General features: G+C 36.2%; 1 protein-coding gene across 13 annotated transcripts in view; it reads right to left on the minus strand.

Moving 5' to 3' along the window:
- ptprt (protein tyrosine phosphatase receptor type T) overlaps positions 1–25,631 on the minus strand; it is a 198,911-nt gene that overhangs the window by 82,477 nt on the left and 90,803 nt on the right. For all 13 annotated transcript variants that reach the window (XM_056750549.1, XM_056750548.1, XM_056750550.1 and 10 more), the window contains exons 8-9: positions 10,395–10,691; positions 4,785–4,894 (exon numbers count right to left, since the gene is read on the minus strand). In XM_056750549.1, the coding sequence (XP_056606527.1) occupies positions 4,785–4,894; positions 10,395–10,691 (407 nt within the window). The remainder of the gene's footprint in view (positions 1–4,784; positions 4,895–10,394; positions 10,692–25,631) is intronic.

A 25,631-nucleotide genomic window follows, 5' to 3' on the forward strand; every position in this document is an offset into this window, starting at 1 on the left:
TCATCGATTCCCTTTAGTTTAGCCCCTCTGTAAATTTCCGCCCTTGTTGAGTGTTAATAAACTCAGCCAACAGCGGGCCTATCGAACATATCTCGTAAGACACAGATTCTTTACACCCCAATGAAATCGAAGTGTGATTGGTTTCAAAGGTATTGTTCATATAATAAAGATTTGTTAAATTCAGTTTACTCGATTCTGAGAAAAATCAATCACAGACCTCACGTTTGGTCCAGATTTACCCCAGATCAATCTTATTTAAGCCATTTATATGAATGTCATTGCATATGATAAGATATCAAACCAAGCTGCAAACAAAACTTCTATGTTTCTCTTAAATAAATGCATTTTGGTTGGTGCTTTGTTATCCAATACACTTACAAAATATTTTTAAGAGTTACAGTACATTTGTAGTTAATATTGGAAATGCATGTCATTTATGTACACAAAATTGTATTCCATTTATTATCTGTCATTTAAATTTACTAGTTCATCCCTCGAGTCATTTTACTTTTGACAGTCGTATCATGCACAGAATCCAGTCATTTTTCCATTTTCCAGACACTAAAATGAAAAGCCCATAACAGCCCAAAGGCCACAGTGGAGATCAATAGACCTCCAATTACTCTGTCATCAGCCCCCACTTACATGTTGTCACCCTGACAGGGAAATAACAATGGATGATCAGTGCGGTACGAGACGGACAGTATGAAATAGAGAGGTGAGAATGATGGGTGGGTCTCTCTCTCGCTCAGTTCAGACTCTGTTGTCATGGGAGACGGTAAGTGTTGGCCAGGGGGCATGCGATGCCACATGACCGGCTGCTAAAAGTGGCCTAATGCACTAGTAAATGCACTGTGGATCTCTGTTAAAAGTGCCGCTTGAGTTTAATTGACCGGAGCTGATGTGAAAAGGGTTCATTTTCAGACTGGGTTTGACGATGGAGATGGGTAATTTGCAGAAAACAGCTCTGTTTGTGGGGGATACTGGTTTACTGGTCATCATCAAGATTTATTCTGTGATGTATAAAGTAACAATTCAGATTTCTACTGTAGATCTTTGCAAGTCAACAGCGTCATGCTAAAGGAGCTGTGGATGGTAACCAGGGTGTTTCTACGTGGTTGCCAAGTAGTTATGACTGCGTTCAAGTGTTATTTTTTAGCTGTTTTCCACGCAAACTTATGGAAATTCATTACTATTTTAGGAGATGGCTAATTCAAAATTTTTCATAAAATTTCATGGGAACATTTTTGGACAGTGATGGTTTGGTTTTGGGGCTGCCTTTTTGCTTTTGTATAGGATTCACTTTGTATAAATACATACTCAACAGCCACCTCATAAAACAGTTATGAATTCCTTAAGATCAGACTGAATGATTGGTTGCTATGATGTTGCTAGGGTGTTTTAGATAATTACTTGATGGTCGCTTACTAGTCCAAGTTAAAAGAGGTTTGCTCAAGTTACGCGAAGTTAAAGCAAAAGTAATATGGATTCTTGACAGTGAACACCAAAAAAAACTTTCAAAGCCAAAAATACATTTTTCAACTTTATTCCACATGGACTTTCAACCCTGCAGATTAAAAGAACCAGAAAACTTTGTTTGAGATCCGAGGCCCCTGTTATCAAGACTCTTAAGCAGTTGTGTGAAATGTAGAATGGGAATCTCTGGAATGAATAGTGAATGTTCAAGCAAGAGTCATGTTGAAGCCAAACCTCTCATGAGACTTACACTTGATAAACAGGCATGCTGAGAGCACAGAATATTTATTGTTTTGTAAGTTTGGGGCATGAATTTTGAGGTTTTCCGATGCCAGAGAGAAAAGAGAATGTATTCATGAAAAGAAGCAGTAATATAATCTTACTTTATAACAAATTCAGCAGACACTAAAATAGAAGAATATACAAATAAAAGAAAATGGAGCACAAAACAAACAACAGGTATATTATTCATAAATATATATTAATATATATAAATTTAAAATTGTATATATTAAAATATTCCATTCCATTCCATTTTCTACCGCTTATCCGAACTACCTCGGGTCACGGGGAGCCTGCGCCTATCTCAGGAGTCATCGGGCATCAAGGCAGGATACACCCTGGATGGAGTGTATATTAAAATATATAAAATATAAATAAAATTATTCATTAAATATCCAGTAAGACTATAATACTTTTTTATGTAGTAAAAAGTAAATAACGAAAATGAATGATAACCATATTAAATATAAGTGCTGTCAAATGATTAATCGTGATTAATCAAATACAGATTAAAAGTTTGTGTTTACATAAAATATTTATTTTGTATTTATAAGCACATAGCCTACATGTATATATTTGGGAAATATTTAAATGTATTTATTTATATCTACCATCATTTTAATATATACATGTCTATACATTTTTCTATTTTCATTTTTTCTTAAATATATGCATATATGTGTGTTTTAATAAAATATATATATATATATATATATGCACAGTATACAAACAAAGATTATGTAAACACAAACTTTTGATCTGGATGTGAATAATCATTTGACATCCCTATAAAATATGGTAAAAATGTTTGATAAAAACAATGGTACAATATTTTCATATTAACTACATACTAATTCGGCCTTAATTAATGTTTAATAATATTAATGGAAAATACTGTTTTTATTACATATAAAAATAAAAAAACTTACATTTAAAAAATATTTTTTCAATAAAATAAATAAATCTTCACTAGTCATCAAACAATTTCACATATGACAGTGACATTTGTCATGGCAGTAAATGATATACATAGTAGATCCATGAAATGCCATGGTATTACTGCACGTCCAATTGTAAATTAACTTTTACTAAAAACAAATAAAAGCCCTATATCTAATTTTAGTCTAAATCATATGTTTACAAAATAACAAAGTAACCTCATACAGAAGTCTAGAGAAGTGCTGTGCACCTTTCCATCACTTCTCAAAAGACACGCTTTTCTTCAAACTCTGTGACTGGCATCACACCCGCCGCTGAGAGGTAAGTGACATCACATCCACCGCTGAGAGGTTAGTGACATCACATCACATCTCTGCAGCACACTCAAATGTAGTCATGAGATTTAAACCAATCAAGATCTAAACACACCATGTGTGAAAAAGTTTCGCTATTTACTTCCTCATCTGCATGGAGATAAAGAGAGAGCAGTCGCAGGAGGACAAAGGGCATCTTCCCTTTACACGTCTCACTGTTGATTAATAAGAAGCTGTTGAGAAGATTCTCTGTATTATTTCTCTCAGTCTTTCACGCTAGCTCTTTTATTTTGTCAGCAAAGCAATTAATTTCTGGAAGGCTTTGATGCTTTGATAACAGGAAGCTATTTTGCACAATAAGGAGGAGGGTGAAAACAGAAAGAGAGGAAGAGAGAGTGAAATTTGATCAAAAGTATGGATTTAGATGCAGGCCACATCTCAGATCCTCAGAATCCGAAACTCTCCGGTGTGTGTGTGTCTCGTACACTGCAGGCTGGCGAGCTGCTCTAACAAGTACAGATGAAATAAAAACCTGTATGACTTTCTTTCAGCCGCAGAACGCGAAAGAAGATATTTGGAAGAACGTCGATAAACGAACAATATTGGCCCCCATTGATTTCCATTGTACGGACCTTTATCAAAATATCTTCCATTGTGTTCCACAGAAAAAAGAGTCATACAGGTTTTAAAAAAATCTAATTCTGATTTAATTGAGTCTATTTACAATTATAAACAGTTCACGGATGTTTACAACTTACAATATTCACAAAATGATTCAAATACTTTCCCAAAAAACACTGAAACAAGAAGTTATGTGAAAACATATTATCAAAGCCAATTGTTTACCTCACATCCTCAAATTTCATCAATGTTTCACAGCACACTAGTTTATAGATATATTCAAACAGACCGATTCATACTAAAAGGGAAAAAATTGACTTCATGGGGACTTTAAGATTTTGATGCAACAACACATCTAAAGCCCACTGGGTTGTTTGAAGCACCACTACATAGATTGCTGTCTTAAGAGAGCTATGAAACTTCTCTGATAGCACCAAGGCTTTAAACCCCTTTTGAAACCTATTTATTGGAATGAAAGCAATAACGCTTTTGAGTTTGTCTGTTTGCGTCTCCGAGTCCATACTTTTGCACTTAGAAATGTGCCTGCACTAAACTCTCTTTATACAACCCTCCACCGCTGCATTCATCCTTGTACCTTTCTCGTCTTGTCTCTGAGCTCTTTGTCCCAAGTCTAATTTGTCTGAAGCATTAAAAGCGCTGAGAGGAGGCACACGGCCGCTCAGATCTCCTGGATAATTCTATTGGACGCCGCTAATTAAATCAATGAGGGCTATTATAGCAATTATCCGGCCAAATGGGACTGCATTGTGTACGCTCGATGCATTTAGTAAATTCTGTCAATCTTCTTATCACCAAGATGGCACACACACACTAACCCGGTTATAATGATGTAGCAGGATATGCACAATGGTGGTGCTCGGTCATCCTCATCAAATCTAAGAGATTGTGTGGTTCTTTTATGTGTGCGGCCCACTCAAAAGCTCACATTTTCTTGTAATGTCATGACTTCATGTAGCTGATTTATTTAGTGAGGATATTGCACGCATTGACAGATAACTGATTGATTTGCAAGAGATCATGGCTGTCCGACAACATTACGGAGGGAAACAATCTTGAGTTTATCGCAGCCTCCACATGTTTCCAAAACATCAAAACATGAGTTGTTGTTCTGTTTTCTTATGCATTTCTCACCTCATATAGAGTGATGACCCCATTGGTTTCGTTGGGGGCTTTCCACTGCATGAAGATCTTCTCCTCATATGGGCCCGTCTGTATAGATTCCATAGGAATGGGGCCGGGAACTGTTGTGGATGAACACACATATACAAACATATTTAACAAACCAAAAACATCCAGATTGCACATAAATTGGCTTTGTGTGTCGTAATTCAGAGCATATCCTATCTAGATTTCGAATATTTCACTGTAACATCAACACCTTTTAATATAAAACCTGTTTGTTTTGAGAATAGAAAGGTGACGTATGATGACACAAATGGCTTTTGTTGCTGGGTAAAGGGTGAAAGGAGGGGAGCGGTGATTGGTTGACTAACTAAGTAAAACTATGTCAAACACACCTCAGCCGCAATGTTGAAAGTGTAAATTGTAACAGCTTCGCTACCCTTCGGCTTCGAGAGGTGCTAACGAGTGCTACGAGTACCATACGCGTGTGTCTATTTGCATATTTTTGTGAGCGCATCCTCTCCGGCATACATCTACAAGCTTTCCGAACGTACTTCATTAACACTCCACAAAGCTGTTTCCAAGGTGTCATAATCCTAACCTCATCCGGTTCCAGCGTAGTGTTTTGAGACGATGTGACTTGACGATTTCAGAATACAGCATGTCAACATGTTATTTTGGGATAGGTTGACTTGAGGCTAGTTCGTATGTGTCTGTTTAATCTCGACTTTGACTCGACTGTTGGGTATGTGCAAAGAGATCTAATGACTTAGCTAAAAGGGCGTTTAGTCCAACTTAGCAGCCCTAGCGCTTCTGTTTGCTTTGCGCTAAGTCATGGCTAATTGGTAGGGCCGATGAAAAGACGAGCTCGGCATGACTATAAGGGCCGCACGGAGAAGAGCCCTTATGCACAAACAGATACATAGACAATTGCAATGACTTCTTCAAATCATTTAATCTTGTTTAAATCTGATAGAAATAGTTAAGACGCTTAGCATAGCTACAAAAAAAATGCAACTCCTGATGCAATAAGCCGTGAATAAACGAGTAGTTCACTAAAAATGTAACATTTCATGATAATTGTTCATGATTTATGTTATTTCAACTGTCCAAAACAAATTGAGACATCTGAGGAAAGGTTTCCAGGGTTCTTACCCATACAATGCACTTAAACGGGGGGCCGTTGGGCAAGGTCCAAAGCTTCAAAAGGCTCTAAACGACACCAGGCGATGAATAAGGGTGTTTTCTAGCGAAAGATTGGTCATTTTCCAAGAAGTCAAAAAACGATATACTTTTTAAACATGAATATTTGACTTGGTATCCAGAATGCTTGTCTACGACTTCCGTATTACGCAATCACATTGGAAAGGTTACGCTTGACGTAGATTTTAAAAGATTTAAACATCTCTGATATGCACACGATCCGACCATTTAAAACAATAGTCTTGCACAAATACATACAATATAACGTGTCTTTCAACATTAAATACATTTTGATGGTCTTCATTCACAAACACTGGTTCAGAAGCTCCGTTTATGTCGCGCGACAAAGTAATTGCAGAGTACATGAACTCGTGGACATGCTTCATGGAGGCACTCCGAGGCAGAGCAAGCCATATAATTATGTTTTAAAAGTATATCTTTTTTTTTTTCTTGGAAAATTATCAATTGTTCTGCTAGACAACACCATTATTCGTCGGCTAGTGTCGTTTAGAGCCTATTGAAGCTGCGATGAAACTGAAATTTGGACCTTTTTCCAACAGCCCCCCCGTTGAAGTCCATTATATGGATAGGAACCCTGGAAACCTTTCCTTAAAAGTTTCAATTTGTGTTCGAAGAAGAAATCGGACCTATCTATGAATTATCATAACATTTTTAGTTTAACGTGAACTACTCTTTTAACGTAAGATGAACGTAAATTAAACGTTGCGTGTAAGATGTAAACAGTATATTTTCATATAAATCGCAACAAAACAATCTTATTTGCTGTAGTACCAGATTTTCACTTCTCTGTTAATGTGACCTTTAGAGAATTTGCCGTAACACCATTATCACCTTTCTTTTAAATTAACAAATAATGCTAATTGTCATAATGCTGTTTAATTTTATATATTTTGCACTCTCCTTTAATGGTCAACAATTATACTTAAAATTCAGGTGTAAAGGATTAGACAAAATTCGTAACCATTGTGGCTCTTAAAGAAAACTTAACATTAATTACTATAAAAAAATACTTTATCGATGATTATCGATGTCATGATAATAATAGTTACATTCCGTTACTCCCAACACTGTTGGTCACACATTTTTCGAGTCTTTTTCTTAAGTTCCAAGTGCAGAACATGTGTTTTTTCCCTATGAAACCAAATTGATATAACCTGCAGGTTTTGTAAGAGTTATATGGTTTGTAACAGCTCTTATACTTTTAGCTGTTAATCTTACTAATTTCACCTCTAAATAAATGACAAACAGCATACACAGAGATACGGGCTGTACTTCGGTCCGCTGTTGTTTACGGGTAAGCAGGTTTTGTACATGCAACATTCGCTTTGTTCTTTACCTAATAAGGACAGAAACCTGTGGGTCTCTCATGTTAATTTCATCCTCTCGCAATTATCCCCATATAAGGTTGCACAGAGAGATAAACCTGCTTCACTATTGATATCTAGCAGCTGTCCGTCAATTTGCTAACACAAAGGGCAGCAATTATAGGTTTTCATATGCAAAAAAAAACATAAAAAAGGAAAAACATCAGTGAGATACTGAATAACCAGAAGAGATTTATCCACATCAAAACAGACCCATCAGAACCCAACGGGGGGAAAAAACTGGAAAATTAGATGAGTTTGAATCATACGCTATAATCTAATAATCTAAGACCCCGCTTCTGACAACAGCCTTTATTTTAGTTTTATTGCTCAGCGTGAGAAACAAGTTGGGAGAAATTAATTGTAAATGGAGCCTAAATGCTTCCCATTGGGAAATTTTCAAATTAAACGTCGCCTGCAAACCTGTTTGTGTCTGAGAAACATTGTGTCTTTTCACAGACCGCGAGGCTATAACACGGCCTGCGTTGGGATTTCCTTTAACTGCAACACATCAATGGATTGAAAGGAAGAAAGCTCTCATCATTACTGTTACACATTGTTTTGTTTTTCTAATAAACAGTGCAGTACTAAGGTTCAGTTTGGGGTTTCATTGTGAAGGTTGACCTGATTTTTCACCATATATATTGAACTTCAAATAGTCAATACGCAGATCTACGCAGTGGTAAAATATAAATTATTTATAGATATGAATATTATAGGCAGCGATATCTGAAGGGCTATATTCTAAAACAAATGTGAATATTGTTCCTGGTTTCAGCTTAATGTTTACAAAATGATGCAACTGACTCATTATGTTCGTTTAAGATGTTTCTTTAAACAAGGACTTGTTTATTGAATCTCTTAACCTGATAAATCCTTATGAACTTTGGTTAATGAATGTTTGATTCATTAAATGGATAGTTCACCCATAAATTATAACAGAATTTTGATTATTGGGTGAACTTTAAGAATATACTGTATATAGGATAAAAGCTATTCTAATGAATGACAATTCTGATTTACTTTACATTGCAATAATAAAGTGAATCAAACAAATAAATTCAAATTTAACATCTAATGTAATATACATATACATATAGTAGCTGAAAAAATTAAGAGAACATTTCAAAGCACCATTTCAGTTTTTCTATATTTACTATTTATAGGTATGTGTTTATGTCAAATTATCTTTTTGTTTAATTCTGTGAACTACTAACAATACTCGCATATTTCAAAATATTGTTTCTATTTGCTTTTATTTGCAGAAAATGAAAACTGGAGAAACAGGTGAAAATAACAGATGCTCTGTATTTTTTCAGACCTCAAATACTGCAAAGAAAATAAGTTCATATTCACTTTAAGGAACACAACAATATTTCTACATGTATTTAGGAAAAGTTCAAAATGTATTGTTTTATGTGACAACCTGGATTTTTATCACATTTTTCATGTGTCTTGTCATGCTGTCAGTCTTTCACACTGATGTTGGACAGCCACTGGGCTGGAAATGCCACAATACATCTTGAAATGTTTATTTGACATGAAAATTGAAATTATTTTTCAATGAATCTATTTCAAAGTGTAAGCTTAATGCACATACATTTATAATTATTATTTTAATAACGGCATGTCATTTTTGCAATACGTAAAGGAAACCGTGTAAAGGAAAACATCCTTTTTCTACTTTGATGTCTTTTGTTCTTGTGTCTAAAAATACAAAATAAATGCACAGAAATTTTGCGCAACCCCAATTTAGACTATAATAATTAAACAAAGAACACAACTTGCCAGCTTTTAAATAATTTCTGGATATCTAAATTGTTCATTTTGGACACTGCAAAAAACTAAGAGCCTTGAATAGCTATTACCGAACACCATTTCCAAAACGCTCATGCTCTGAAAAGATTTCGAACAGCATTCAGATGAAATAATCATGTGACCGCTCCAGGACAAAGACTTACAAACTAAAACAAAGGCACTTTAGCCCTGGAGGAGCAGAGGTAAGAGTCATTCATTAAAGCATAAGATAATTACAATAATGGACCGGAGTCATTGAACTACTTCCAGTTTCTCATTTGAGAATGTGAAAAGGGTCCGGGTATGTTGGGAAACTAATTAGCCGAAAGCCACGACTGTCAACATTAGCCATAATAGTGTACAGTGCTCGCTGAAGCAAATTAATACGAATTTAAAGATGTGCGAGTATGTAAAAGGCCGTATTTTACTCCTTTATTGAAAAGTATTAACCTCTTTCTCCTCCATATATTCATCATTCTACCTGGGAAGTTTAGTAAACATTGTTTGTATCAATTAAAAAAAAGAAATGCCAAGAAAACGTGTTAATGGATTCTGTGCTTTACAAATCAAGCTTTATAACAGTATCTCGTGTGACCTTCAAGTTAATGTGTGACCTATAAATTCAATGAGAGGTCATCTGCACATTTTTAAAACGGACAATTATTCCTGTTCACCAGAAACCTTATTAATAAGGCTTAACTGGAGATATCAGGTGTTAAGTCAAGAGAATATAAGAAGTTATTCAATTTTGTCAATAACTGCAAGAAAACAATAATTTGCTGATACATTTAGTATTTTTTTTCCTATTTTCCTATTTTTTTATTATATATTGTGGAGATTGCTGGATCTTGGATCTGACTGGTCAATCGCAGCATTCTGTTATCAAATACTTTTTTGTACACTTTACAAGATGGTTTCATTCGTGAACATTAGTAGACTACACTAAGAACAAACGTAGCATTTTAATTAATTCAATGTTCATTTCAACATTGATTAATACATGTTTTAAATAAAAAGTTGTTAATGTTAACACCGATTAATGCACAATTAAGTAACATAAATAATCATCATAAACTTTACAGATTTAATTTTTAGATTTTTTTCTCAAAAAATGAGAAAAACCTCTAAAAGTATGTTTCTAATTCATGTTAGCCAATATGCATTCACTAATGTTAATGAGTGAGGCCACCTATGTTTTTCACAAAAGCTTCTTGGCCTTTATTTACACACTCACCGTCTTCTTCTGTCTGCTTGACGATCTCCTCACTTTCCTTACTGCCCTCGGGATTGGCCAGCACCAAACGCAATCTGACCGTCACAAAAGGCCTGAGTCCCCTCAGCGTGTAATGAGAAGATGTTGGAATGAGCTCTTCAGCCACAAACTCTTGCTGGTTGAAGACGTACTGGTACTGAACGGTCAGGTTAAAGCTGTGGCAGCGGGTCACCGCATACCCGAAGGTCTCCCACTGCAAGGTCAGCTGACGAGCACGGATGTCCACTACGTTGACGTTTTGTGGACCGTTGACTGGATCTGCGGGCAGACATAAAGAAATCAAGTTAGAAAAGTTGGACAATTTAGACTGCCGTGTTGACAAAATCATTATGAAAAGGCCAATTATTGGTTGATCAACAGAACAGGTATTATAGTTGTCCCTTAAAGGGACAATTGACATAAAAAAATCAATAATCATTTATTCACCCTCAAGTCATTTAAAACTTGTATGACTCTTTTTTCTGTGGAACACAAAAGAAGATATTTGGAGAAATGTTTCAGCAGGTTTTTGTGTCCATACAATGAAAGTCAATGGGGCTTATGTTGTTTGGTTACCAACAGTCTTTAAAATGTATTAAATAAAATATATTATTATAGCACAAGAAAGAAATTCAAATAGGTTTGAAATAACATGAGGGTATGTAAATGCACATTTTTGGTTTGTGTGATTATCCCTTTAAACCAAGACATTCTTACTTTTGCCTCTGTATCGCCCTCTCTGTTTTAAACATAAAACTGCAGGTTTGTTTCGCCACGTTTACATTACATGTTTCTAGGTGACCCTGAAATAGTTATTAATTTTTACTAAAATTCCTTTCCTTCGTCAATATCTTAAAAATGCTACTTATGTCTGGTTTCAATTTTTAAATCACATGTTTTCAATGTAACCTCTGATCTCTCCTTTGACCACTACTCGACATCTAAAGCTCAACCGTGCCGACCGTAATTAAGTTTCTAATATTAAATAAATCTAAGCATTACAACCATCCCATGATGCACAGTAAGATCCTTAAACAATATTCAACAGTGAAATAAGCAGAATCAAACATTCAAGGCGGATCCATAGGGGTTGTTGGAGAAAGTCTCATGTCCTCAACGTCCTACTAATTCCTCTAGATTAGAAGAATCGCATAAAAGAGTCCTGAGACCGAGTCCGACCGTGTAAAAACCATGAGGGAGCCGACTAAAAGAGAGTTTTAATGTCTTAAGACAGTTTACATAGTGCCAGTTCTCTAAGGGTGCATTTGTTCTCGAAGTTGTGCGAGTTCAGAGAGTTCCAGAGTACATGTGGAGACAGTCTAGGAAGGAGCCGACATCAATGTTTTGTTGCTGAAAAGACTCAGTTTCAATAGCTCATTCATCTGTGGAGTCTACATATGGGACTTCTAGCCTTACAAACTTTGAAATATCATTGAACCGTATTGTGTTGACACTAGAGCGATTGGCGTAGACGATGAAAGTAATGGCCTTTGTTTTTGTGTACTTCTGTAAACAGAAAGTCAGTATGTCTCAAATTCACAGCGGGTGATGCGTACTGTTGGTAAACTCTTCTGCCTAATTTTATCCAAGCAATTTGCGTAAATGACCCGCAAACATAAATTCTTTGTTCCAGAAGGCCAGATTAAAGGCTAATCGGAGCCGATTCTTATCTAAAGGTGTCATCTAAGCAGATCTGAGACTGTAAATCCTATACGGCTAAGCCTCGCTTGAATAGTTCAAACATAAGTCTGATTGAGCAATGTTTTGGCCGGCGGCCTGCGAGGGTCCGTGTCCTAACACGCAGCCCCCTGTTGAGGGAAGGTGTCAGGGCAGTGGGGGATTTGCCTGGTGGACAGGTGGAGGGTAACCGTATCATCATTAATCTAACAGAAAGAGGTGAACTCTGGAGTGTATTAGTGATATGTTAATGCACGGCAGCGGGGCAAAATGTGGTGCCATAGGTGGGCTTTTGGTGCCTGGTTGAGGGCTGGTGTGGTTTAGCAGGGGGGGATGCTGATGGATGGCAAGTGTAAAGGGTCATTAATCGCAGACGTTGGGGAGAATTGCATAAGAGATATCAATCTTCAGTACTGCTGCTGTGCTGCTTTGCCACCATCTCTCCAAACCCAAACGCCCCACAACATTTATCACACCTCCACCACCCATCTCCCTCTCTCTCTCATCTCTCAGTGGAGTCAGGGGGGGAACTGCAAGCAATAAACATATCAACAGGTGTCCCCTGTACCCAACTGTGTGAGATTTTTTTAACCGAGCGACTCACAGGAGACAAAAACCAAAGCTGGAGAAATGCTAATGAGAAAACAAGAACAAATGAAGACCAAATGAAACATTATTCAAATGAAAAAGTCAAACATCTACCCTGTTCCTTTTGCTTTAGGAGATAAAAAATGTTGGCTGATGTGTGTGTGTGTGTGTGTGTGAGAGAGAGAGAGCAAGCGCGTGGGCTGAGTCTGCATGAGACCAGCAGAAAACAATAAAAACAGCAGGCAGACAGATGCATGATCACTCCTAAAGCGTCTGCGCTTCTCTTCAGTGCTCGGAAATTTCTGCAAGGTTGCACTTTCAAAACAAACTAACCGTCCCTTCAATGGTCATTTTGGCCCCAACGGTTCCAAGAAAACACGATCAACCACAAAAATATCTCCATTGCTAGGAATGAGGCTCATCAATAATGAATACATGCACAGAAAATCTACAAGCTCTGTTTCTAAACCTAGTGGAAAGCTGGGCAGCATACTAACTCCAACTGAACTTCACAGGCACTGAAAAAGCAGCAGGTCTATATGCCACACAGATAGCACAAGAAACGTGAACTGTAACTTATTTACATGAAGTTTGAGGTTAGAATGTTTTAAAATTGGGATGTTTTGTTACAGATATACACAGCACAGCATTTTCATTAATGTCTTTGAATAGTATTAATTATCTTTCACATTTAGATTTTTTCCATAATGCACTATATACAGTATGTGACCCTGGACAACAAAACCAGTCTTATGGGAAACTTTTTCGAAATTGAGATTTATAGAATAAATAAGATTTCTATTGATGTATGAGTTGTTAGAATATGACAATATCTGGTTGAGATACAAATGTCTAAAACATGATCTTCACTTAACATCCTAGTGATTTTTTGGCATAAAAGAATAATCGATAATTTTGACGCATACAATGTTTTTTTGTCTTTTACTAAAAATGTTCCCATGCTACTTAAGACTGGTTTTGTGATCCAGGGTCACATATATATATATATATATATATATACACGTTTATACATTTCATGTATACTACAAACATTGTTTATACTGTAAAGATGTTTCAACAGAGACAATGTAAACAAACACTACGTTGGCCAAACTTAACTTCCGGTAGACCTCCGCGAGAATCAATAACATTTGAGTCGTTTTAATTTAAAATATATCATAAGATAAATATTAATGAATATAACTTAAATACAAAACACATCCTGGAAGTAAACCTCGGGCCAGGCGCGTGCGTTCAAAGAAACCGTCTCCATATTTCATAATTATTTTTCCATAATCCATACACCATTGTTCGCACCTCGCATCTACAGGATTTGCAATTATTTAACCAATAAATTCCATTTAATGTATCTCCATCGGATCCTCATCCCCCCTCTCTGTAAATAAAGTGTCGGACACATCTTTAATAGTTTCTGCTGATTTCCAATTCAAGGATAAATAAAGAAATGTTTTTAATACATACAGTGTTCAGCGTTTTAATACGTTCAGCAATGATTTTTTTATGATATAAACTTTGAGAGAAAAACTTTGTACAACTTAGGTACTTTAAACTGTATAACCTTGTTTAGTAGTGGATGAAAACTGGATGTCTGTGGCATTAATGCATTTACACTATTCAAAATCCGAAGTCGCCTGAAGTTTCTCGAGACCCCATGCAGTGACATGACTTCAAATCAATTAGATTAACACTAGGAACAGATGTTGGGTCGTATCTTTCCCGAGCGTTTTTTAATTACTGTCTTCGCTTTTTGTTGCAGCAGTAAACAATACTTAGCGTTTAACTCCAGACGAAACTTTAAAACTTTTCCCCTTTAATTAGGTGACGTTAAGCGGAAATCCATCTTGCAGCGTGAATCAAAAGTTTGTGCATCACACTGGGAAGTTGACATTTATGTCGCAGCAACAACATCTCTTTCTTTGGCGGCAGCAGCTATACACGTCTAGGACAATTGGCATCATAGAAACGTTCCCCATAGACGCAGGACAAGCAGTTTCAACATCCGCTACAGCCTCGAGTCTTAAAAGTCACCCAGCGAAGCAAAGTTCTGCTGTAGTGTGCTGCAGCACTAGGCCGAGGGCATGCTGAAAGGTTAGGAGCCATCGTGTGGCACACCTCAACATTTTAAAGGATGTTCTATAAAAAGAAAAACTCGATTTTTATGGTATACCTGAAAGGGCGTTTGGGAAAGTGCAATTTTGCAATTTCACACTGTGGAAATGATACAGGAACTTTGCGGTGTGAGGCCAGAAAAGAGGGATCTAAGTGGGTCATTATATAATTGCAGGTACATCTAGCATACGAAATTTAGAAAGAAATGTGAAAATGAGTTTTTCCCTAAAAAACAATCACGACCTTAAACATGAAGCCATTATACAAAAATACTTATTCTGTTAAATAATATCATGCATACCTGGTTTTAATTTTTTTATTTAACTTCACCTTATATTTTTACATAACTGAGTAACAGAGAGTACAATAACATTGTTGACTTTTTTTAAACATTTTGGGCTTATAATCAACACGGAAGCAAAGAACTTCAGAGCACATTTTCATACACATAAGTTTTACTCAAAACAAAATTTACATTTGCAACAATAATTTGAGTAACAGTGTTAAGTAAGCGATAATGTACAGGCCGCCGGTTGTTATCGTAGAAATAAGCCCCGAAATGTTGAATCACACTGAAGGGGCTTATTGTGCGATAACACCCAGCTGCTTGTACATTATCAGGCTTATTACATGGCTACTTGCCACACGAGAGAAAAACTGGACATAAAATATGAATTTGAAATATTGAAATATTTTTACCGAATGCAGACCTTGCGTGAGGAAACAATGTTTAGTTTCGGTTTAAAAGTAAGAAACGAGGTTCAAACGTCCCAAACAGGCAAATTGGTTTAATCATTTGTAAATGTAATGTCATATATGTTATTAAAAGACATATTTATAATACATTTTTATGTAATATTTAACTGCCCCTCTCAAAATGATTTGCAGCATCAGGGTTACAGGGTGTTATTTGTTTTAGGAGGTTGTTATTTGACAATAACAACCCTTGGAATGTCCCGACTGGCCAATCAGAATCAAGCATTCAAATGAGCCGTGTATTAACTATAATTAACCCACTCTTGACATGTTTGTAATTTGAACCAATATTTGGGAATAGAGAGAGGACGTGCTTCCTTGTATTTCATTCACACATTTCTTTGACATCACAATCTGAAATATACGTGAGATTTGGACGATCCATTGATTTTTGAAAGATGTTTACCTAGAGGGTAACAGGGTTAACAGTCGATTCCCGGACACGCATGAAATAAGAAATGTCACAATGAAATCTGTGTATTTTTGAAAAACACACCCAAATGTCTTCTTTATCTAACCTAACTTAAGGCAAAACTGCCAGGTTTGATACTACACAAGCTGATGCACTGTCTCTTTAAGTGGCAGCTGGCAACATTAGCAAGTGTTGCAAAGGAAGCACAATACATTTGGGCTGAAAACACTATGATTTCACACTGAAGATCTTCAGGGGAAAAGTGAAAGAGTAGGGGGAACAGAGGAACAGAGAAACAGAATGAAAGAGAGAGAGAGAGTGACTGGAAGAGAGGCATAGAGAGAGACTCAGCAGATCAGACAGAATATATTCTACAAAATATGAGGCAGACAGTGTTGTTTGTTTGTTTGTTTGTTTGTGAATTTGATGCTGTAGATTATCTATTAAACACAAATCTCTACTAGATTCTGAGTCAACAATCCGGTCTGTGTTTAAAGCCTCGTGAACCTGCCACCCAAACTCTCAGCCAACCCAGAAAAGCTATGACAATAACCATCATTACAAACATTAAGCAACATTAATACATTATAGATGCCTAACAGATCATTAGTAAATGCTCATTCATGTAGCTGTCATGAAGACTACGAAAAATAACAATTCCCTGCATTTTTATCTCAATTTATTTACCATTACTGAAAAAATACTACATACTAAAACATTGCACGAGGTACGGAAGTTAATTATAACAAAACTATTATACTATTATTTGTACATGCCGATACTGTATTTTATAATCAATATACATCAGTATAGTACCAAAGTTAAATGTTTATAGTAAATATAAACATTTATATTGTATACATATTATAGTGTATAGTAAAAGTTAAATTAATGATGTCATCTGCAGGTTTTATTCAAATGGTCGAGTCCCCGGTAAATCTTTTTAAGGCGCATAGTTTTGCCTTTCTCTCCCTGTGAAACTTTCCACCTCTTTAAATCCCTCTAAACACCCTTGAAAATCTAAATAGTCGAGATTGCTTTGTCAAATCAAACTGTTTCCTAACAGACGGAACCACAAATGCATACAGAAAGCTTCAATCAATAGAGAATGCTGTGAGTCAGAGAAAACACAAAATCTGCTCAGTGATCCCGTTAATAACAGTGGAAACAATCAAATATATTTTTATCACGTAAATTCATTCAGTTTAACAACAAGTGCATCTAGAAAATGTCATGAAGTAGGAGGATCTCCTGTTTTTCTTTCTGGTGTTACCTTATTGCCATGGAAACCGCAGAGATGATAAGAGATGCTTGAGTTGGTTTTCTCACTTTGAAACTGTTTGTTTTTTCACATGGCCAAATTTAATAGCGCTGAAATTTGATCCAATGGCAGTGCTGCTTTTATTAAAAACAGTTAAAAACGCTGTCACACGTATTAACAAAGGTTTGGCAAAAGAGGTGTAATCTCAAAAAAATGTAATTAAAGAATTAAAAGAAAGGTAAGAGTTGAAATATATGTAATATATATAGTTACAGAACACATAAAGAGACCATTCCGATTTAAAATGTAATCAGCATTTCTAGATGAATTGAGGTCATTCCAGTCCGACCTAGAGTCATCCAAAATTAACTTGACACATGAAAACGTTCTTTCGAAAAACAAATTATTTTATGAACTTTTCCTAAATACATGTACAAATATTACTGATGTATTTCTAAAAAGTGAATATGAACTTGTTTTCTTTGCAGTATCTCAGGTCTGAAAAAATACAGAGCATCTTTTGTGTTATTTTCACCTGTTTCTCCAGTTTTCATTTACTGCAAATAAATGCAAATAGAAACAATATTTTTTATTTGATTTTGGGGAGAAGCATTGTTAGTAGTTCACAGAATGGTCGTGATTAAATTGATGGGATTTCATCATAAACCAGGATGAAAACATAACAGTACTCATCATTTTAAGCCTGCTCTATTCAAGCACCCTGAAGTTTAATATTTGGGTTTAGGGGGTTGTTTCAATCCTTAACATTAAGTGTAAGTGTGCTTAAAAACAGTACTGATGTTTGTCTTAACAAGCACCACTAATTAAAGCCTCTTTTAGTACCTATTCACACGCTCAAGAAGATAATATCCTCCCATTGCCCCAGAGAGTAAAACTGCAATTTTAGAAATCATCCTTCGCTGCTTCACGGTCATAAAGGAGTTAAAAAAACAGCCAAAAATGAAAAAGCGGTCCACATTGTTCAATAAAAATAAACAACAAAAAGACAGAAAAAAGATGAACACAAAGGAGGTATAAAAAATAAAATCCATAAGACACCCTTCGTACAATCCGCTCCCAAAAGACGACTCAAACTCCTCCTGGTTATTGCTCAGCTTTCATCCGGCCGCCGGACGGGGAAAAGCAATCGCGCTTCCCTCTTCCCCAGTCAATCATAAGCACCAGGATTCCAATCATTTAAACCTTCCAAGAGCCAAACAGTGTGAACTCCCTCTCTCTCCGTTCCTCGCAGTAATGACTTCACGCAACGAGGATCATGATATATCAAACGGCGGGTGAGCGGATCGGTGGGAGCCGGGATAAGAGTGGAGGAAGAGAGTGGTTATATTCATGAACTCGACGGGAGGCCGAGGGATATTACGGAAAGACTGGGTGTGTTGTAAGCAATCTGTTGTGGGGGGACGCGGGGGCTGATCGTGGAGAGGTTAGAAGAGCTTTTGAATCTGATGAGGTCGGAACAGACTTCAAGAAGTAACCTGCTACAGAAGACAGTCGTGACAGAGGCGGTAAATGAGTGTGTGGCGGATGCTGTTTGTCAGAGTTGAGGATTGCCGGCTGTGACAAATTCCACTGGAATCAGTTTGGCCTCAGTGTGTTTTGAGCTATCATTCAGATCTACAATTCTACACAAAACAACATTCTTAAGAACCAAACAATTACATTTTAACTGTATCAATTTTCCATACGTGCTATTTCTCCAGTGTGCGCAGCATGCAATCGCCTACATTTATGTATCTCATGAATAAACCGTACTATGTGTCCTATGGGTTTTTCTAAGTGTTTGCTGTGTCACACCATAGGACACATATGGGGTTTATTAGTAACTACCCACATGCATCAGACACGGCATCCCACAACGCAATGCATTCATCATCATCTATTTTGGCATAAAGATTAAACTAGAAGTATAGCCTGCAGCATTTTTTATTAGCCTCTTCTTGACCCATTAGTAAATGGGATGTACTGTCAAAATGATTTTTTATGTTAGAAAAATTACTAAAGATAAATCAAAAGTGTGAATAAATTTACAAAAATGCATCAAAAATGCAAACCAACAACATTTTATAGACAAAAGATTGAATGCAACTTTCATAGTACGAAGTTCTAAGAGTCTGGGGTCACACAAATGTACATTTTAATTGATGGAAAAATCAAACGCTGAAAAAAGGTTACAACACTGTCATGCCCCTTCTACTGAGAGAAACAGACCTTTCTGTCCCAGGTGACCCCGACTGGAAAAGGGCACGGAGCACATTGTTATTCGTAAATTATGAAGTCTCTAAGCGGTCCACATCTCCCAGGCAACAGATCTGAATGGTGATCTTGACAGCAGACCTATCCTCTTATTTCAAAGTTATTTGCGCGAGTTCATACAAATCAGAGACAATTTGCATCATAAAGAAGGATTTCATCCTCAACTGAAGTTCTATACGTTTAACTTGGCAACTTATTTTAATCTGCAAGTAGATTCAAAATGGTTGGAAAGTATTTAGATACATTTCAATTTTATGAACTGAATACATTTTTATATTACTTTTAACCATCTGACCTCAATGAGATTTTTAGTGTTGTATGTATGATGTATGTATGAAGTCAGCTCTCAGATTCACTATGTAATTTATCACATTAGGTTTCTATATGATCCATTAATGTTTGACAAACAGAAAGAGTGCAGATGCCTTATTTTAAAGAGCATACAATATATAATTTTATAATATAAAGAAATAAATTAAACTGCTTTTGTTCTGCTTGAAAAGAGCACTTGTGGTCACAAGCCATTTGGTTCAATGTGGTATAAAATTTAAATACTTCTTGTATCTATTCAAAGTTTTAGGGGTGTGCAGCGGAGCCAACATTTGTATCTGTACATGCATATGTGACAATCTAAAAACTTTCTGTATATGTGTCTGTATTCGGTGGGTGAAAGAGACCAGAAGTGGGTGGGACTTACACCCAAAGTTCTTCAAATTACATAAAAAGGACATTTTAAATGCAATTCTGTTTGATTCGAAGTTTTCATTTAATAAATATGCCTTGTACAACTAAATAAATTATTATTTCTTTATTTTCATTCCAACAATTATATTTAAAACAATTATACCGTATCTAAGATTTTTAAAGTATAAATGTATAAAGGATATGTTTAAACTACTGTGCTTCAAAACATGGAAAAATTTCAATTTTTTAAGATTTAAACATTCAAAACTTACACTCTCTTACCTCCACCAATACAGATCAACAGTTTTTATGACATCATTCTGTACTTCAAAGCCGTCTAAAAGTCTTGTCCATTTTAGGAGATGCACACGTGGACACTTACGATGCAGAGTCAGGTGCTAGCGTTTAACAAGCAATTACAGACACTGGCTGCGCATGCAGAGCCGATCCTTCCTATACGCAGACTATGCAGGTTGCGTAGGGCCCCTGCACCACCAGGGGGCCCCCTTGAGTACCGAATCAAAAATACTATAATCTAAACAAGACATTCTTTTTATAACTTGTGGATTCAACTTTACAGTAATAATTTGGAACTTTACTTTTTAATACTTGCAATTCATTTAATTACTTTATTAATGTAGTGCAAAGCAGGTGATGACATGCACGTGATGCGATGATGTGTCTTTACATATGGCTTTAAAGCTATGCGTCTAAAGTGGAAAAAACGACAACAACATGAAGCAAAAGAACATGAAGGCATGTGTTTTTGTCCTATTTTCAAATTCTCACTTAGTTTTGCCAAATTATCCAAGTACAGATTTACAAATTCAGTATTTATCCAATGAATAAATTTGCTTTGACGTTGGACGTTTGATATTCTGAATTAAGGGACCGTCTCTAAAGATACAAAGGCTACACATTAACATATGTGTTTCTAACTTTAATAACCTTTAAAGGGAATGACTAACAGTCATAAACCCAACAGTACTGCGATAATGTGAGTCTCAGGTATAATGACCACCACTGCGATCCACTCTATTTCGTTTGCCCAAAATAATATGTCATTTTTGTGTCATCACATTTAGAGAATAATTGATATGTTTTCCTATGCTTAGATGTCTTGAGTAAACTTTTTCTTATCATGTTTTATTTTTGTTAATCACTCATTTGGTTAGTAAAAACACACCGCATTTGCATGTTAACGTTGTTTTGACAGCTATGTTAATTGATTTAGATTTTATTTCTAATAGTTTAGACTTATGTTTATCTAAATTTAACTGCGACATAGGCCTCCAACGAAGGATTGCCCCCACAGACGTCTTGGATCAGCACTATGTGTGCCTCAAGTTCAAAGTCGTTTAGGAGATGTGCTGTTTTGGATGACACTTTCTTCTTTCTTTGTTTCTCTAACTATGTGTCCGTTTCTCGACACACTTTAATGCTTGTGCCCGTGGCCATGTACTTTTGAGGTGCTTCTGTGAGTTTGAGTGAGGGGGGCTGCTCCACCTGTCAGCCTCCTCTGGTCAGCATGCTTTCCGCAACCATGCACGTCAAGACAGGGTGACAGCTCAAAAGGGAGCGAAAGAAGTGAAGTGTGCATGCTTCTCTGTAACTCTTCTGCCTGCTATACATTCTTCTGTCCTTTCAGCGCTTTATGTTTCCCTCTAATAAGACCCCTCAACATCTCTACTCTCAGTCATTTAGTGAACTAACAACCTAATCCCAAACAGATTTGTTGATTTTGAAAGGTCAGAACAGCACAAGAACAAACACATCATTAAATCGAAAGGCAAAACCGGCGGGCGATTCTCCTCTGCGAATTCATTTCTTTATTTCCTTGACAAAAACTCTCTACGTTGCAGCTTTTGTTTAAAGTTCCTTTCCTGTTCTTTCATCAATTTGAAATCATTACGGTTAAAACAGGTTTCTTAGAAACAATTCTGCAAAGCAGTCAACGATTAAATCATTGCCACTCTTTTACTGCGCTGAATGACTTGAATAAAGCTCCAAACACAGAGACAACCCGAGCTGGTTATTAATGATTTCTCCCGCTGGGTGCCATACATCGTATTTTGCATGCTGAGAATCTGACATTGTCATTTCCAGCTTATGTACCTGCTCAATAATCAAATTTTAGCATGTGGCACAGCAAAACCTAAAGGGCACCTGGCTGACAGATCAAAATATAGCGAGGGAGAAAGGAGAATGGAAAATAGAGACACAGGCTGTGTTCCAAACTATAAAAATGTTGCAAGGATATTAAAGATTATATGGCATTATAATCAGTGATGCTGGCTTGAGGGTGTCAAGTGTAAAAAAAAAATAACGATGGGAATTTACAGATTTTAGAGAAGTGCATTACATCATATGCTCTGTCAAAGCTCACACTCGAACGCCATTGCCTGGTGCTTTAGACACTCTTTTAAGCCAAGATGCTCTGTGCTCTAGGGAGAGATTTCAGTGAACGACAAATATGAGTCATTGCCTTTCGTGAACGAGAACAATTCTTTCACTTAAAAGATTCGTTCAAAAAGAATGATTCATTCACGAACGTAACATCACTATTATAACACAACCGTATGACTTCCAAGAGTAAAATTTTACTAATAATAATAGCTCTGTCTAAAGAATTGACCGACATTGACACACTACCTTTATTGTTTCTGAATTTCAAAAACAACATGATGCCTAACTTTAAACCCTAATTCCGAAGAGCCTGCGTAACACGCCGCAAACAAGCTCATTTAAGACAACCGATGAAGACTCAAAGAATACGTGACAAGCTCCGCTGCATTATTCATGGCCCATTAACTAATGCTAGCCTCTCTCTCTGCAATCTTGCTCCAATTCATCACTCTTCTGTTCTTCATGGCCCATCAAAATGGAAAGGTGCCCTCCAGATTGGCCTGCAAGCAAACAACTCCTGTCTGGAGAAACATGTGGCTGCCAGCTAGCTGCACGTGAACACATGGTTTAGTCAGAGCATCTCAAAAGGATACGACCCAGAGCTACCACGGATTCTGTTTTCCCTGTAGATACGGGCCTCTTTCAGGTCCTTTGGGGGTGATTTTGCTATCGGAACACATAATCATCAGAAGTTCATTAAACGTCACCCACAGCAATACACTGCTTCCATATGTTGGTGCCCACTGGGCATTCCCATTTTTTCAACCGAACCAACTTATCATACCTCACTAAGATATTCAAATTCATTTGAAAAACATACTTTTAGGTTCTTTGATGTTCAGAATATGTTTTTTTGATGATTTGAAATTTATTATTAAGCTTTTGCAATTCTAAGATATGTGTGGCCCTTCTTTTCATTATATTTCCAATGTTATAAAAAATGTTATTTAATATTACTAATATATATTTGTATTTGTCTTATATATGATTTTATTATTCATTTATTATTTTATTATTTTACTTTTTAACTAAAAAAACGTGTGCGTCATAAAGCCATAGATGAACCTTGTTTGTTTTTATGGCTAAAAAAGGTTCATCATTATAAAAGGGTTAGAAAGAAATGGTTCTTTAAAGAACCATTGAACCAAAAATGGTTCTTCTATCACTGTAAAGAACCTTTAAAGCACCTTTAGTTTTTAGATGGAAGGTCATACAGTATATTCAAGTCAACCCAAATTCCCAGTAATATTCATTACAGTTTCTTCAAAACCAATTTCTGAAAAAATACTATCAAGTCGCAAGCAGAACCATCTGAAACAAAACAATAAATCAATAAAACCCAACAATAAATGCATTTACCACATTAAATTATTCAATATAAAAAACCTGGAACGTCGCGATTTTTACTGCAGTTCCCTTTCTTTTCTGAGATATAGTTACGTTTCAAATTGTATATTTTTTCCTTGCGGTAAACATATTGATTTTATTCATTGTTAATCTAACCACAGGTTTCCTTCTTCTAAAATCTTAAACACAGTAAAGCCACTTTTCCCATGATCCCCGGGGAAGCAGTTCTCAGATGCAGCTGTGATTTTGTTTTGACGTATTTTGTGTTAATACATTAAGTCAGCATATGAATAAAAAACATTTTTGAGGGGAATTGGATTCCTGCATGAATCAGGACAGGGTCGTTTTGGAGAAATTAATATTTATGTAGGATTTTTTCCGATAGACCATTCATCCTACTCAGTATCTAGCATTTTTATTTCGCTCTTTTTTTCACCTAGGAAGGTCATACATTCAAGTCAAACCAAATTCCAAACAGCATTCATTACAGTTACAATCTCCGAAAACCGTCACCAAATATTAGCAAGTCTCAACCAGAATCCTCTGAAAGCGCACCATAAATCAATAAAACCCAACAATAAATAAATCTACTACATAAGCTTCTCGGGTTAGAGTTACTGGCCTTTTGTGTTCAGAATATAGATTCTTGAATCAATACATGGTGCCGGATTACAACAGAAAACAATTTGGTCTCATTTATAATTTTCACATTTATAGTAATACATTTACAGTTGAAGTCTAAGGAAAAGACTTTGCGCTGTAATAAACGGAAAAGTACGCACCGTTTAGAATGTATAACTACAAGACGTTAACATGAGACTAACCTTATATGTGTAAAGTACAGTATCCAATAGTACTCGTACCCGATACCCGAAAAGATGTGTTTTAATTTCATTAAACACTCAATTTATTAAAGTGAAATTTATTTTCAGTACTATTAACTGGCGGCATGTGAATGATTCTATCAATAGCTTACATATCCGCACACTAACTAAAACCCTACAGTTACAGTTCTGTCGTTCAGATGGAAACCCATATTTGTTGAGAGATTGGGCTGACAGATACAAAGAAGGAACTTCTCCAGTTGATGTAAAATAGAGAATGGCAACTGTATTATAATTCAGAGAACATCTCCCTCAGGGCAGTCTAAGGGTGTGATCAACCATCAAAAACACGAGCAGACATTCAATATATTCTGATATTGCTCAGGGGGGCGGGCGGCTCCGTGTTTGGCAAATGGGGTGTGATGGGGCCTCGAATTTGCCACGAGGGAGATTTAAAGCTTCTGCTAGAATACTGTGAGCGTCCAAAAATATACTACAACTATAACACAAAAACAGGTCTAGAACTATATTGAGATAAACAAGCAGTATTTATTCCAAATATGAATATTTACAATAATATATCTTATTTTATATCTTATATCTATACAATATAGATATCTATAAAATATAGAGCTACAGTAGTTCTTAATCAATAAAAATTGTAAGGTGGTTAAAGTCAAATTATACCCCAAAATGAAAATTCTGTCATAATTTACACCCTCTTGTCATTTCAAACCTGTACGACTTTCTTTCTTTCGCACGATACAAAAGAATACATTTTGAAGAAAGTTGGTAACCGAACAGTGCCGGCACCCATTCACTTCTATTGTATGGACATAAAACCAATGCACTGGGTGCCG

Source organism: Triplophysa dalaica, chromosome 6 (assembly GCF_015846415.1).
Source record: "Triplophysa dalaica isolate WHDGS20190420 chromosome 6, ASM1584641v1, whole genome shotgun sequence".
In the NCBI taxonomy this organism is placed as follows: domain Eukaryota; kingdom Metazoa; phylum Chordata; class Actinopteri; order Cypriniformes; family Nemacheilidae; genus Triplophysa; species Triplophysa dalaica.